This window comes from Phocoena phocoena, chromosome 1 (genome assembly GCF_963924675.1).
Source record: "Phocoena phocoena chromosome 1, mPhoPho1.1, whole genome shotgun sequence".
In the NCBI taxonomy this organism is placed as follows: domain Eukaryota; kingdom Metazoa; phylum Chordata; class Mammalia; order Artiodactyla; family Phocoenidae; genus Phocoena; species Phocoena phocoena.
The window spans coordinates 55,603,860-55,621,132 of record NC_089219.1 but is presented as its reverse complement, the minus strand read 5'-3'; the positions used below and the strand labels follow the sequence as shown (position 1 = coordinate 55,621,132).

General features: G+C 42.8%; 1 protein-coding gene across 1 annotated transcript in view; it reads right to left on the bottom strand.

The window, feature by feature from the left end:
* Positions 1-305: 305 nt before the first annotated feature.
* Positions 306-17,273, bottom strand: part of CACHD1 (cache domain containing 1) — a 212,904-nt gene continuing 195,936 nt past the window's right edge. Inside the window, exons 24-27 of the mRNA XM_065882458.1 lie at positions 15,908-16,069; positions 14,569-14,646; positions 13,835-13,936; positions 306-544 (exon numbers count right to left, since the gene is read on the bottom strand). Of these exons, the coding sequence (XP_065738530.1) occupies positions 306-544; positions 13,835-13,936; positions 14,569-14,646; positions 15,908-16,069 (581 nt within the window). The remainder of the gene's footprint in view (positions 545-13,834; positions 13,937-14,568; positions 14,647-15,907; positions 16,070-17,273) is intronic.

Here is a 17,273-nt window from a genome sequence, read left to right as displayed (position 1 = left end):
CAAGGCTCCCAATGTTTCACTTGTAGGTTCCATCTCTGTTTAGAGGTTTGCTTCTGTTCATTCCGTTGGTATTATGGCAGGTTCATTAATCAGACGTATTTCCCCTCCATTTCACAACCAGCCTTGCATCTTCACAAATGTGATTCTGTCGTTGTTTCTCTTGTTTTGAAATGTATTAACAGGCAGGAAAACGAGTTAAACGACTCTAGACAGAGCACAGACACAAGTGGATTTGATGCTGGCTCTTTCTCCCTCCAGAACATTCCATATCTCCCAGATCTCATCTTCTGATGGAGGTGAGGAGGTTAGCATTCTGCGTCGACAGTGTGTACGGTCACGGCCGCCTGCAGGTGGTGGCTGTGATGCAGCGTGGGGTGGTGAAGGCGGTAGTGGTGGAACTTGTGACTTAGAAGGGCAGCAGTCTGAGGTGGGGTGTCCAACTCCAAGTCTTCATCGTGGTTTCCCACGTCCACCCCGGCCGACAAGGGGTCGTTGGTGCACGGAGGGTTTTCGCTGTCTTCCTGTGGGCTCATGGTGCTGTAACCTAGAAGATGAACACAACAAACAGGCAGCTGAGAGCTTCCAGATGCAGGGAGGAGACGTCACTGCAGATTTCTGGGGCACTGGGAGGCGCTCCTACCTTTGTGTTACATAAGTGTCAATGTTTGCAGACTGTCAGCAGACCTCGAAGTGACTTATTTTTAAAGAGATCTTTCGTTAGCTCTTGCCTTAAAGCAATTACACAATAAATACACAATCATTTTAGACAATATGAACAACAACCCTCTTCCCAAATGCCCAAACCAACGAAACCAAACCCAAAATCACCCCAATCCTTTCTGATCCATAGACCCCACAACTGACATTTGGGGAAATATCCTCCTACACTATTCCCTCAGATAAGATTAAAGCTATTTTTTATTTTTGAGGGGAAAAAACAAACAGCTTCAAGACAAAGATCCTAACAGGACTCAGATCAGTTGGGGGCTGGTGGGGGAAGCTGAGCTTCAAAATGCCTGAATGTGAGGCCACAGTAAGAACAAAAAACAGCTGCCACCATGGCAGCCCTGGTGTCATGTAATTCCTACGCACCAACAAGGCACATATTTTAACGTCCATTTTACAGGTGAGGGAAATGATGATCAGAGAGGTTAATGAACTTGCCTGAGTTCCAGTCCCTAACAAAACACTAACTCTGCATACACTCATAGCAACTAGCAAAAGAATCAGCTATTCTCTGTGTAAGCTGGTTCACTGTATTTAAAGATTAATTTCTTTTGGTATTCTAAGTAATACATGTTTCAAAAGAAAATGCCCTTGCTGATCAAAGGATTTCATTCCAAGAACCTTGGCATGTTTTTAAATATTGCGAAAAAAAAAAAAATCCCCTTTAAGAATTTTGAGAAGTGACAGCTCATTAATATTTCCGCTGCATCTACAGTTAGCATCAATCAGCACTCACCCGTGGGTAGCGCTAGTCACATCCATGGCTGCAAAACTGACGTGCTTGCATACTAACCAAGCAGGAATAGTTTGTGGTTGAAAATGTTATGCTTCGTGCAAAAATGAGAAAGGCAATTCTCAGTCCTCAATGAAATGTTGTTCAAACAACATAATTCTTTCAGTCCCACTCAACAAATATTTATCAGGCACCTACTATGTATAAGACACTGTGTTGGGCACTGCAGGAGACCCAGAGACGAAAACCTGATCTCTGCACAAGGAGCTGATATGCTAGTGCTTGAGAAATAAAACAAGTACAAGCATAGCTCAGTTCAATTATTCATTTATTGAAGACCATCAGGAGGCTGAAAGGAGAGACTATGAAACACAAATAAGAGATGTCCCTTTTCCTTAAGGATTTCACCACTGAGTAAGAGATACATATTTACAAAATTAGGCTTATTCTGGTGCAGATAATGGTAAGTGCTATAATGGAGGTTTAATTGAAATCCAGCAGAGGGCTTAACTAATTCTGGCTGGAGGACTGGGAAAGCATCACAGGAGGACTCATATTTTAGTTGGGCTTAAATGGATGAGTAGGAGTTTGGTGAAGTGGCTAGGAGTAAAGGAACAGACGAGTATGGCCAAGAGGTGTAGAAACACAAGACTATTTGTACACCATGTGGCTAGGATGAGTGCTAGCAGGTAGATGGAGGACAGACTTTAACTTATAAGGTTTTGAGCAGACCAGAAAAATAGCACAATCATTTCTGTATTTTACAAAGAGAGTTCTGGAGTCCCTCCCATCAGGAAACTTACACAAGCCTCTTAGATAGCCTCATCCACCAGAGGGCAGACAACAGAAGCAAGAACTACAATCCTGCAGCCTGTGGAACAAAAACCACATTCACAGAAAGATAGACAAGATGAAAAGGCAGAGGGCTATGTACCAGTTGAAGGAACAAGATAAAACCCCATAAAAACAACTAAATGAAGTGGAGATAGGCAACCTTCCAGAAAAAGAATTCAGAATAATGATAGTGGAGATGATCCAGAACCTCGGAAAAAGAATGGAGGCAAAGATCGAGAAGATGCAAGAAATGTTTAACAAAGACCTAGAAGAATTAAGGTAACAAACAAACAGAGATGAACAATACAATAACTGAAATGAAAACTACACTAGAAGGAATCAATAGCAGAATAACTGAGGCAGAAGAACGGATAAGTGACCTGGAAGACAGAATGGTGGAATTCACTGCTGCAGAACAGAATAAAGAAAAAAGAATGAAAAGAAATGAAGACAGCCTAAGAGACCTCTGGGACAACATTAAATGCAACAACATTCACATTATAGGGGTCCCAGAAGGAGAAGAGAGAAAGGACCAGAGAAAATATTTGAAGAGATTACAGTCGAAAACTTCCCTAACATGGGAAAGGAAATAGCCACCCAAGTCCAGGAAGCACAGCGAGTCCCATACAGGATAAACCCAAGGAGAAACACGCCGAGACACACAGTAATCCAATTGGCAAAAATTAAAGACAAAGAAAAATTATTAAAAGCAGCAAGGGAAAAACGACAAATAATATACAAGGGAACTCCCATAAGGTTAACAGCTGATTTCTCAGCAGAAACTCTACAAGCCAGAAGGGAGTGGCATGATATACTTAAAGTGATGAAAGGGAAGAACCTACAACCAAGATCACTCTACCCGGCAAGGATCTTATTCAGATTCGATGGAGAAATCAAAAGCTTTACAGAAAAGCGAAAGCTAAGAGAATTCAGCACCACCAAACCAGCTCTACAACAAATCTTGTGGGAAACACAAGAGAAGAAAAGGACCTACAAAAACAAACCCAAAACAATGAAGAAAATGGTCATAGGAACATACATATCGATGACTACCTTAAACGTGAATGGATTAAATGCTCCAACCAAAAGACACAGGCTTGCTGAATGGATACAAAAACAAGACCCATATATATGCTGTCTACAAGAGACCCACTTCAGACCTAGGGACACATACTACACTGAAAGTGAAGGGATGGAAAAAGATATTCCATGCAAATGGAAATCAAAAGAAAGCTGGAGTAGCTATACTCATATCAGATAAAATAGACTTTAAAATAAAGAATGTTACAAGAGACAAGGAAGGACACTACGTAATGATCAAGGGATCAATCCAAGAAGAAGATATAACAATTATAAATACATATGCACCCAACATAGGAGCATCTCAATACATAAGGCAACTGCTAACAGCTATAAAAGAGGAAATCGACAGTAACACAATAATAGTGGGGGACTTTAACACCTCACTTACACCAATGGACAGATCATCCAAAATGAAAATAAAGAAACACAAGCTTTAAATGACACAATAGACCAGACAGATTTAATTGATATTTATAGGACATTCCATCCAAAAACAGCAGATTACACTTTCTTCTCAAGTGCACACAGAACATTCTCCAGGATAGATCACATCTTGGGTCACAAATCAAGCCTAAGTAAATTTAAGAAAACTGAAACCATATCAAGCATCTTTTCTGACCACAACGCTATGAGATTAGAAATGAATTATAGGGAAAAAATGTAAAAAACACAAACACATGAGGCTAAACAATACGTTACTAAATAACCAAGAGATCACTGAAGAAATCAAAGAGGAAATCAAAAAATACCTAGAGACAAATGACTATGAAAACACGACGATCAAAAACCTCTGGGATGCAGCAAAAGCAGTTCTAAGAGCGAAGTTTATAGCTATACAAGCCTACCTCAAGAAACCAGAAAAATCTCACGTAAACAATCTAAACTTACACCTAAAGGAACTAGAGAAAGAAGAACAAACAAAACCCAAAGACAGCAGAAGGAAAGCAATCATAAAGATGAGAGCAGAAATAAACGAAATAGAAACAAAGAAAACAATAGCAAAGATCAATAAAACTAAAAGCTGGTTCTTTGAGAAGATAAACAAAATTGATAAACCATTAGCCAGACTCATCAAGAAAAAGAGGGAGAGGAGGGGCTTCCCTGGTGGCTCAGTGGTTGACAGTCCGCCTGCCGATGCAGGGGACACGGGTTCGTGCCCCAGTCTGGGAGGATCCCACATGCCTCAGAGCAGCTGGGCCCGTGAGCCATGGCCACTGAGGCTGCACGTCCAGAGCCTGTGCTCCGCAATGGGAGAGGCCACAGCAGTGAGAGGCCCGTGTACCACAAAAAAAAAAACAACAAAAACAAACAAAAAAAACCCCAAGGAAACTTAAAAAGAAAAAGAGGGAGAGGACTCAAATCAATAAAATTAGAAATGAAAAAGGAGAAGTTACAACAGACACCGCAGAAATACAAAGCATCCTAAGAGGCTACCATAAGCAACTCTATGCCAATAAAATGAACAACCTGGAAAAAATGGACAAATTGTTAGAAAGGTATAATCTTCCAAGATTGAACCAGGAAGAAATAGAAAATATGAACAGACCAATCACAAGTAATGAAACTGAAACTGTGATTAAAAATCTTCCAAAAAACAAAAGTCCAAGACCAGATGGCTTCACAAGGTGAATTCTACCAAACATTTAGAGAAGAGCTAACACCCATCCTTCTCAATCTCTTACAAAAAATTGCAGAGGAATGAACACTCCCAAACTTGTTCTATGAGGCCACCATCACCCTGATACCAAAACCAGACAAAGATACTACAAAAGAAGAAAATTACAGATCAATATCACTGATGAATAGAGATGCAAAAATCCTCAACAAAATACTAGCAAACAGAATCGAACAACACGTTAAAAGGATCATACACCGTGATCAAGTGGGATTTATCCCAGGGATGCAAGGATTCTTCAGTACACGCAAATCAATCAATGTGATACACCATGTTAACAAACTGAAGAATAAAAACCATATGGTCATCTCAATAGATGCAGGAAAAGCTTTGGACAAAATTCAACACCCATTTATGATAAAAACTCTCCAGAAAGTGGGCATAGAGGGAACCTACCTGAACATAATAAAGGCCATATACGACAAACCCACAGCAAACATCATTCTCAATGGTGAAAAATTGAAACCATTTCCTTTAAGGTCAGGAATAAGACAAGGATGTCCACTCTCACCACTATTATTCAACATAGTTTTGGAAGTCCTAGCCATGGCAATCAGAGAAGAAAAAGAAATACAAATTGGAAAAGAAGAAGTAAAACTGTCACTGTTTGCAGATGACATGATACTATACATAGACAATCCTAAAAATGCCACCAGAAAACTACTAGAGCTAATCAATGCATTTGGTAAAGTTGCAGGATACAAAATTAATGCACAGAAATCTCTTGCATTCCTATACACTAATGATGAAAAATCTGAAAGAGAAATTAAGGAAACACTCCCATTTACCTCTGCAACAAAAAGAATAAAATATCTAGGAATAAACCTACCTAGGGAGACAAAAGACCTGTATGCAGAAAACTATAAGACACTGATGGAAGAAATTAAAGATGACACCAACAGATGGAGAGATGTTCTTGGATTAGAAGAATCAATACTGTGAAAATGACTATACTACCCAAAGCAATCTACAGATTCAGTGCAATCTCTATCAAATTACCAATGGCACTTTTACAGAACTAGAACAAATAATCTTAAAATTTGTATGGAGACACAAAAGACCCTGAATAGCCAAAGCAGTCCTGAGGGAAAGAAATGGAGCTGGAGAAATCAGACTCCCTGACTTCAGACTATACTACAAAGCTACAGTAATCAAGACAATATGGTACTGGCACAAAAACAGAAACATAGATCAATGGAACAAGATAGAAAGCCCAGAGATAAACCCATGCACCTATGGTTAACTAATCTATGACAAAGGAGGCAAAGATGTACAATGGAGAAAAGACAGTCTCTTCAATAAGTGGTGCTGGGAAAACTGGACAGCTACATGTAAAAGAATGAAATTAGAACACTCCCTAACACCATACACAAAAATAAACTCAAAATGGATTCAAGACCTAAATGTAAGACCGGACACTATCAAACTCTTAGAGGGGGCTTCCCTGGTGGCACAGTGGTTGAGAGTTTGCCTGCCAGTGCAGGGGACACGGGTTCGAGCCCTGGTCTGGGAGGATCCCACATGCCGCCGAGCAACTAGGCCCATGAGCCACAACTACTGAGCCTGCGCATCTCTAGCCTGTGCTCCGCAACAAGAGAGGCCACGATAGTGAGAGGCCCGTGCACCGTGATGAAGACTGCCCCTCACTTGCTGCAACTAGAGAAAGCCCTCGCACAGAAACGAACACCCAACACAGCCAAAAATTAAAAAAAATTAAAAAAAAATACTCTTAGAGGAACACATAGGAAGAACACTCTTTGACATAAATCACAGCAAGATCCTTTTTGATCCACCTCCTAGAGAAATGGAAATAAAAACAAAAATAAACAAATGGTACCTAATGAAACTTCAAAGCTTTTGCACAGCAAAGGAAACCATAAACAAGACGAAAAGACAATCCTCAGAATGGGAGAAGATATTTGCAAACGAATCAATGGACAAAGGATTAATCTCCAAACAGCTCATGCAGCTCAATATTAAAGAAACAAAAAACCGAATCTGAAAATGGGCAGAAGACCTAAATAGACATTTCTCCAAAGAAGACATACACATGGCCAAGAAGCACATGAAAAGCTGCTCAACATCACTAATTATTAGAGAAATGAAAATCAAAACTACAATGAGGTATCACCTCACACCAGTTAGAATGGGCATCATCAGAAAATCTACAAACAACAAATGTTGGGGAGGGTGTGGAGAAAAGGGAACCCTCTTGTACTGTTGCTGGGAATGTAAATTGATACAGCCACTATGGAGAACAGTAAGGAGGTTCCTTAAAAAACTAAAAATAGAATTACCATATGATCTAGCAATCCCTCTACTGGGCATATACCCAGAGAAAACCATAATTCAAAAAGACACATGCACCCCAATGTTCATTGCAGCACTATTTGCGATAGCCAGGTCATGGAAGCAACCTAAATGTCCATCGAGAGACGAATGGATAAAGAAGTTGTGGTACATACATATAACGGAATATTACTCAGCCATAAAAAGGAACGAAATTGAGTCATTTGTTGAGACGTGGATGGATCTAGAGACTGTCATACAGAGTGAAGTAAGGCAGAAAGAGTAAAACAAATATCGTATATTAACGCATGTATGTGGAACCTAGAAAAATGGTACAGATGAGCCGGTTTGCAGGGCAGAAGTTGAGACACAGATGTAGAGAACAAACGTATGGACACCAAGGGCGGAAAGCTGCAGGGGGTGGTGGTGGTGGTGTGATGAATTGGGTGATTGGGATTGACATGTATATACTGATGTGTATAAAATTGATGACTAATAAGAACTTGCTGTATTAAAAAAAAAAAAAGAGTTCTGGTACTTCCCTGGTGGTGCAGTGGTTAAGAATCTGCCTGCCAATGCAGGGAACGTGGGCTCGATCCCTGGTCCAGGAAGATCCCACATGTCGTGGAGCAACTGAGCCCGTGCGCCACAACTACTGAGCCTGCGCTCTAGAGCCAGCGAGCCACAAATACTGAAGCCCGCGTGTTGCAACTACTGAAGCCCACGTGCCCAGAGCCCGTGCTCCACAAGAAGAGAAGCCACCAAAATGAGAAGCCCGTGCACTGCAAGGAACAGTAGCCCCCGCTCGCCGCAACTAGAGAAAGCCTGCACACAATGAAGATCCAACGCAGCCAAAAATAAATAAATAAATTTACATATAAAAAAGGAGAGAGAGTTCTGGTGGCAGTTTGGTGGCTGAATAAAAAGGAGAGAGAGGGAGGCAGTTAGGAGGTTATTGCCATAGCCCAGCTGAGAGTTGTTGAATTAAAACTATGGGATTGGACAGACAGCTCTGGGGTGGAAACAGTAGTAGTTCATCAGCAATTTGATGTGGGGGGCTGGGGGGTGAGGGGTGGTTAAAGAGGACTGCAACTTACAGTCAGGATGATAAGAGAGGGTGACTCCGAGATCCTGAGTCTCAGGGAAGGAAACGAATTTTGTTTTTGCACGTCTTGATTTTGAGAGTCTGTGAATAACATATGTAGAGATACCCAGCCAGAAAAAAAGGCACGTTGACCATAAATCAGGACAGAAGAAGGAGAGTTCGTTGTTGTGTGTCCATCATTATTGAGTGCCCTCTTGGTGCCAGATGCCAGGCTAGAGGTTCAACGGAAAAAGGGGTAATGTGAGGCCCCAGCTTCTGAAAAGCCCACAGTCAAGAAGGGGAAACACAGGTGCGAAACCAGAGGCATTACAAAGGAATACCAAAGCTGATGAACTTGGCTTAGGATCCTAGAGGAAGTGACACTTAAGGTGGCCGTCACGGGAGAGAGGGGTTCACTAGGTAAAGAAAGGGGTGGAAGGTACTTCAGGCAGGGAGATGAGCATATTCAAAGACCAGAAGACTGAAAGGCTCCATGGATTTGAGAAATGGGGAAAAACTTCACGTGTAGGAGAAAAGAGCAAGAGATGAGGCTGGACAGGCAGGCTGAGACCAGACCAGGAAGGCTGGTCAAAGGGCAGGGGGAAGGTAGATGGCAATAACATAACGTGTGCTTTAAGATGATCCCTTGTGGCAACGAGGAGGCTGACCACAAGGAAGGAGGGATCTGAGGCTCAGAGGACAGGGGACTGAGCATTGGTCCGAGAAGACGGCAAGGCCGTGAAGTGGGACATTAGCCGTGTTTAAGTGGAGCGAGCGGCTGTTCAAGTTCAGGGAAGGGCTGGCTCTGGTGACCAAATGGACTTCCTGGTGAAGATGCCAAGAGGGTTAATATCCTTGAAGTTTCTAGGTTCAGATGCTGGAGGAATAGTGATGATTTTACCCAAGATTAAGAGATCAGGAGCCAGAACAAGATTCTCAGCTTCAGTAGTGCTAAGTCTAGAATGTAATGTAGGCTTTAAAACCTCAGTTACAGATGTTCTACACACAAGAGACTAAAGCACTAGAAAACACATCTTAGCAAAATCTCAGTGTCTGTGTCAATTATTTTTAGCCAACCTTTAGTGCTAGGCTGTCTTCATCTTGCCTCCTGGATGCCTTCCTGACTGCTCATTTACAAGCACCCATCGGAACTGACAGCTGATTTTCACATTCCTGGTGTAAAATTCATAGTGGTCCTTCTGCCTGCCTCACCCTCCCACCTTCCCTTATCTTGCTATTGTGATTCACGTTATGTTTGAAGGTCTTTTCTGGGAAACCTTCCCAACCAACATCCACCCCACCCACTCATACCAACCTATAGGGGTTCTGGTGACTCTTCTGTGAGTTTAAGCGGTAATCTGTGCACATCCCTATCTTAGATTTTACCATATTACAAAAAAATATAGGGCTGTCTTGTCCATTAGCAAACTCTTTCTTAAAGTACGAGGACTTACGCCTTACACAAAGCATGCGCTTAAAAAAAAAAATCACATAATTTTTTCAGCCATCTGTGGTTCTGTCTGGTGTGACATTTTACCAGTCTCATCTAATAATGAAGATATTCTAGGATTCACTGGGCCCTGCCTGGAGTTCTGACTTAGAGTCCAGGGGTGCTCTGAACCTGGCTGGTCCCAGGCCCAGGTGGGTGGTGACCTTGCAGCCGTTCCCAAGGCAACTTGGGGGCAGCCCCGTTTCTCCTGGGGCTTTCTGATGAGAATCCCAGCAGGGACCCCTCCGAAGGGAACCCCTCTGGGGCAATTCTGTTTTATTTCCTCAGTGGGACACTACTGCTCAACCCCTCTGTAACTTACTCAGGCTTCCTCTTATCTCAGTAATTCATAGAAATCTGGAGGGAGGGAGTAGCATGTTTCAGAGAAGCAGGAGAAAGCCAAACACATGCTCTCACTTAGCAAATTAACTGAGCGTTTACTCAGTGCCAGGCAATTCTGTGAAGTGCTGGGAACAGTGATGCATAAGACAGACACGGTCTCTGACTCATGCAGGAAGCAGCACCATTTAAGACACAGAGGACATTTACAAATACTTTCAAAGAAAGACTTCTTTACTATCCAAAGGTGCATACAGAGAAATTCCTGCAAAGCCAATTTCAAGGCGAAACAGGCTTCAGGAAGGAGGCCTGGCATCCATAAGGAACAGAAGAGTCAAATTAGGCTTTTGCTCTTTGTCATTCTGCTAATGTATTTATCTGACGGTTCTTAAGAAAACCCTCTTGATGGCAAGGGCTGTTAGGTCCCTCTGGGGACTCACTCACCCCTTTGTGGTCATCACCCCTTTGTGGTCACAGCGAGTAACTGCAGGAGAATATCTCTGCACTTCTAAAAAATGGTTTTGTGGTGCACTATGTAATTTTTGACCAGATTTTCAAGGTTCAGCATTTGCGTTTTAAGTCTTTTGGAATTTACTTCGCTAGGGGAAAAATTCCCTTTCACAAAGAAAAAAAAAGTTGCTTAACGTACATTTGTAATGTTTCTAATGAGATGGTAACTAAAACACAGATTCACAAGGAACAAATACATACTGGTGATTTTTAACTTAAAAATAAGCCAACTGATTAGTTAGAATATGATATTTTCAAGAGAAATAATGGGAAAGCAGAGTGTAACAGTTAATAGTCAAGTGCTGGAAAACAATCATTCTACATGGTGTCAGAACGTCGATAAAAATGATTCTACTTTTCAGAAACCATTCTTATTTTGAGTAGTTTTCTTTTAAGAAACAAAAATTAAAAATTAGGTTCTTTTAAAATACAAAACTCTGTTGGCCACATGAAATATTTCTAGTTAAAAATGCAGCCTGGAGTCTCCAAGTTTAGGTTGGTAACATTTAGTTTTAATTCTGGGAATATAACCACTCTGAACCATACCATGAAAGTCTGGTCTGTTCCATACTTATATATTTATATATTTTATTCTTCTGAGGTTTCCTTTTGTGCGTGTCCCCTCTCCCCCCAGGGTCTTACATGATTTACTTGCAGATAAAAGTGAACTCTCTCCCCATCTTCTTCTTTGTTCCACTTCTTTAAGGAAGCTGTCATATTCAGCCTTTTATCAGTCTTGTGAATACATGCACGCATTTACAGTTTCTTGCTGGATTATCAATTCCTTGAGGGCAGAGTGGGTATGGAGGTGAGGTCAGCTCTGAGCTCATGCCTGCCATGTGTTATCTCACTTCATCCTCACGACAACCTTACCCAGGAGGAATTTCTAATCCCGTTTTAATTATTAGGAAACTGAGGTCCACGTAGCTTCACTAAGGTCTCACTACCTGGAAAGAAGGGGAGAGGTGGGATTCCAAGTGAATTCTGCTTGACCTGTCTTATAAGCTCTTCTATACCATGCTGCCTGGCAGAAATAAGGCCCATCCCGCTCCCTTCCCCAACTCCTTCCTCTCTGCCAAGCAAACAGCAGATGCCCGCCTGATACCTTCACCAAATAAGAGAATACACGCTTGAGCAAGTCGTGTGCCACAAAAGAACTAGATCAGATTTCCGGGTTTAACGTGTACCTATGGTTTATCCTCTAGGTACCACAGGGACATTAGCTTGATGCCACCACTTTCAGTGACCCATCATACAGGTTCAGGGATATGACAACACTCGGTTAAATGCTGCTGACTTTCTGGTGCATTTGGAATTACGTGGAGTGTCAATGTCTTCCGCTTCCTCTGGCGCTGCATTCTGTCTGCGTGAGAAACTTTGGGGATAACAGGGATCCAATTATTGTGAAAAATGAAAGAAAGCAAGCCCTTAGCTAGATTCCTTGGCTTTGGGATGCTGACACCGCACTATTCCTTTTATCTCAGCTGTTGCTTCATATGCCATTTTTACTAAGATGATGGGAGGGCTAATGGAACATTAGAACATCACTCAGAATTCCAATTTTGTACTGAAGCAGTTTCTACCAGGGGAAAGGGGGGTGGGGAGAGGGAGAGAGAGACGGAGAGGGGGAGAGAGAGAGAAAGAACTCAGTATTTCTGCTGAATAAGAAATGATTTCTGTTGAACTTTAGTAGCCTCAAACCTGTTTTATTATTCAAAGGAGAAGAGACACAGAACTGCCTGGCAGAATGAATTTATGTGGGTTCAAAGGTTTTTCTGGAAAAAAGGCAGAAAGTCAAAGAAACTGAGAAATTTAAGTTCTGCTTTGACTCTCCATAGAGACCAGAAGTTTCTATTTAGTTGGTGGGAACAATGTCATTCAGAGCCCAAATTAAGAGTCCCCATTTTAAAAATCAGACCTTTGGCTTCTCCTGTTTTCCAAAGGGAGTTTGAATACCTGGCTGCCGTGTAAAAGGCCACATTGGTTGCTTTGATGAATATCTACTCCTGCATTTTTTAGCACAGGTGTGGAAGCACACTGCTTGAAGACATTTTTTTTTTTTCAGGGTAGATGTGGACAAGGCAGAATAAAAAAAGCATAAATGCATTACTTATGCATTAAAAAAAGACCTGATTCTGGGAAGAAAAGAAAGATTTCTGGAAAATTAAACAGCTATATGAAAAACAAAAAGATCTGACAATTACAGGAAAGGATGTACACTTCTGTTATATTTTTGTGCAACAGTGGCAGGGATGCCTAGACAGTAGGACACATCTGCTGTTCTCTGTGACAATAAGCCATACGGGCACTGGGAAGGTGAGAAGGTACATGGTGGCCATGCTGTTGGTACAGCCATGGACTTGATAATTGGTAGCTCACTTAGCACCCAGTGTCTCTTCACAACTCAGTCCCGACCCTTCCCGAGCATCTTACAGGCACTTTAGGCACCTCCATGACTTTGTACACACCAGTCCCTTTGCGTCTAATATCCTTTGTCCCTCGCTTTTCTTTAATCATCCTTCAAGGCCCAGGGTAAGTGCTGTCTCTTTGGTGAAGCCTTCCCTGGGGCTCCAGGCCAGGCAGGAGGTCAGGGCAGGGGACGCCAGATGACAGCATGGATTCTTGCCAGGCCCTGAGAGTATGTGGCCAAGAGAGCCCTTGTCGATGCCGGTGTTTGCCAACCAACATCACTGGGCAGCAGGACCTATGAGTAAGCCGATTCACTGAGAACCACGTGGGGTACCACTGGTTCTCAGTGAATGGGTAAGCAGGTACCATTGAGATGATCTAAACGCTTATTCACGGAGAAAACCCAGGAGGCAATCTGTGTGCCCAGAGGTCATCCCACGTATGCCTGGGAATGCTGAGCCATAAGCCAAACTCTCCTGGGGCTCTTATAAAATTTTCATGCTGGAATGTATCTGTTTGGAAAACTATGCCAAAATAATTTACCTGAGCATGGAACAGGAAAGAGAGAGAAGGGTTATTTATGCATAAATAACTTGTGAGCACTGGCCCGCAAGTGCACCAGGGTCCTCAGGGCCTCGAGCGCAGGAAGCCAGACCTTCTTACCATGATCGCTTTCTGTTCCTGAGCGACCCCAGTAGCGACGCCTCCTTTCTGGACTGTGTGCATGCCGTTCGATGACCGCAGCTATAAATCGAGTATTGCTGACTGTGGAAGGCAAGGATGGTTAGTCACTCTTAGGCCAGCATCTTTATTGTACCAAGCGCATTTGCACTAAGTAGCCTCATTCACATGCTGGGGGGACTTATTCTTTGCAGAGCTAGAATGAGTAATTTTTTAACAATTCTGAGGATTAGGGGAGTTGGTTTTAGGACTGGGACAGCAAGAGGTCCCTAATGACATATCTCCAACATGCATCAAGGAGATATACTCTGTATAGTTGAAGGCCAAAGTATCTCAACACACATGGAGCTCTCTTTTGATAGAGAAATGTTCTTTTTTTTCCCCCCTGAGTTGTACACATTAGTTAAGGGATTTAAAAGAAATGCATACCTGATGACTCCCTTTCTAAAATGCTATACTGGAAAGTAATAAGGAGGAGAAAGAAGGTGAAGAGTAAGGTGTTTTAGGCCAAAGTACTTAATGCAACAAAGAACACCCTGAAATCTTTTGAGATGTACTAGAACAAAGCAAATACCTATGCTTATTCCTAATGAAAATGGGGGAAAAAAAGAACCCCATCGGGCCAAAGCATCTTAAACTTTAATACGAGAAAGCACATTTATTCTGGATTAGCCTCCTGCTGCCACGTTCTGCGTGGAAGCAGCCTGGATACTCACTGATGCCTCTGTCTTCATGGCCGTCATCATCCCTTTCATCTCTGTCATTCTCCAGGTTGGACATACGCACTGACATTTCTAGCCATCATTCAAAAGAGAGAAACATGACTATTTAATCAAACAAAATCACCCACTTTAATGCCCTGCAGTGTTCATTTGATGACTGGATGACAGCACTCCATCAATGAACTGATGCCCCATCTCATTTTTTTTTTTTTAAAGGAGGAGGGAGCAGGAATCAGAAGAGAGAACAAGAGGTGAATAATCCAGCGGGGCACCTGAGATTGATTTCTGGAGACAGAGGAGAAAAGATGTTGATTGAGGCTAACAGGTCTTTAATTCTCTCCTCAAGTACCTGAAACGGAAGGAAGGGGTCTAAAACCACGGCTGACTGTGCTGATAAAATGGTGCTACAGAATGCTATAAAAGGCCAGGCCTAAGGTTACACTGGAGGGCAGTCACCCTCAGTCAAACCAAACCTTACCAAGAGGAAAGAGCTTTGTGGTCAGCTCAGTTACTAAATCAGACAACACGATCCCATGATCCCCCGACAGGATTGCGACCACAGTGATATATTCCAACATCAACTAATCATGACGGCTGCCAGGCTCCTGACCAAGTCCAGGAAAAATGATGAGAGAGTTTTATCTCCACAAAGGTCAGGGTAACACATCCCAAGGGGTTTGTAGGGAGGATGGGGATGGTCGTTAAATGGTTTCGTTCCTTGCAAACGAGCACAGATACCACATTTAACTCTTGATATGGAAGTCATAATTACCAATTAATCATTTTGTATCTGACTTCAAGTCCTTATCCAGGTTGGACAGTCCTTATCCTGTTTTAAGAGATGTGATCATTCCTTTGAATGTGTTCATTCACACAATATAGTAATAGCTGCAATAGAACAGATTCATGTTCTTGCCAGTAGTGGCCTGAGGTATCTTTGGTCTGCCCGTCTTTTCGGAACAGCAAAGGCAGCATATCTGAGCTTAGCGAAGAACAAAATTTCCCACTCAGCATCCCAGCTCCCCTGACTGTCTTATTCCAGAGGCAAGCTATGGCGGGCTCACGAGCTTGCGTAAGGAGAGAGATAATCTAGGGATTTTCTGGGGAATCAAATGGGGCTTGCAGGATTTAGGCCCTAAAGAATGAGCTGTGAACTAAAGGAGGGAAAAGCAGGCTTTGGGGACCTCCGAATCTACTCCACAGTAGCAGGAAATGTAGCACTGGTCTTACAGTCGCTTAAAGGCTTACAACTGGTTACTGTCCTTCTCGCCTTGGAACAACCCTGGGAGCCTGCCGCCTCCTGGGGGAGCTTTGGGATTCCTTTCGAGCTCACCTTGGGCAGCAAGAGGAGACATATGCTGATGACTCCGGCGATGAATCTGATGACGGTATGCATACACGGCCAGGACCAAGACCATGATGCAGCCCATGATGCCTCCAGCCACTGGACCCACAGGGGCACTTTTAATCATGTTCAATGTGACAACCTCATCACCTTCATTAAAATAAACAAACAGATGTCCTTCATAAAGATTTCCCAAGTGTAGCAGGAGATGGGGACGGGGGTGAGATGGGAAGGAATGCAGTGGGAAGGGGTTTAGTGAAGATATGTAAGAACGGCTGCTTTACGCTTTGAATCCCTTAAAGAAGACCCACTGGGATGTGGGAACAGGGCTTCCTTTAATTTCTGGTTCTCAGATGAAATGCTGCTTGCTTGCAGAGCACACAATTGGCAAGGACTTGTGAAATAAGCGAGTGGTTGAGGATCCCTTATACACGCAGTGCCCAGTCTAAGGGCCCAGCCCTGGGCTGTGTACTACTCTTAGTACAGAGGTGAGGCAGGGCAACGTGGGTCTCTTCGCACATATTTACTCTATGTGGTGTCATTTATTTCAGTGGCTCAGTCACGTGACCTCCAAAAAGGATCAAATTTCAAAGCTTATTGGGTTCCCTTTAAGACACTATTTGCACTTTTCAGACAGGAAACTGCAGGTGGGCATATAAAGTGACTTCTTGGAGCAAGGTCACTTCAACCGTGTCCTAACCTGGTCCGGTAGTCATACGAGAGCTCAGAACCCTTCCTCACATATAGGAAAAGCTTTTCTTCCACAGACAGGCTAATGTGGGCAGATGTCAAAAAAGGCATTAACTAAAGGCTTAAATATCTTTTCACTTGCCAGCTGAGCTTGAGGAGCTTGTGGTAATTCCAGAAAGACACTGAGAAGATCTCAGGGTGGGTATGCAGGTAGTATTTTTGAGGTCTTGGGGCCTAATCCCAATGGTGTTCCTCCCAAAAATGTCCCTGTCCCCCACCCCAAGCCACCCCACTGCACTGGATAGCTCTGGCTTTTGCCGACCTCAAGGACCTACATACTAATTTGTAGCCATAAGATTTCTGCCTTCAAAAGTTGTGAGGGAAGGTAGCAGCAGGAAAGCGATAATGCACGGGTCACTCTGCCCATCACCAGCCCTGTGTTTCTGACAGCTGGGATTCACATTCACACAACCCCACAGTTCAGCTGCTCAGAAATCAGGCCTGATTTTTCTCAGAACAAGCTTTATGGGAATGAATTCCAGGCTTGCAAAATCTGGCAGGAAAGATGGCTGCTTACTCTGCAAAGTATAGCTAGCCAGCTTTGAAAGTAATTATTTGCCTTGGTTTTGCAACTAAAAACTACTGGCAAAGAAATCAGGGAAGT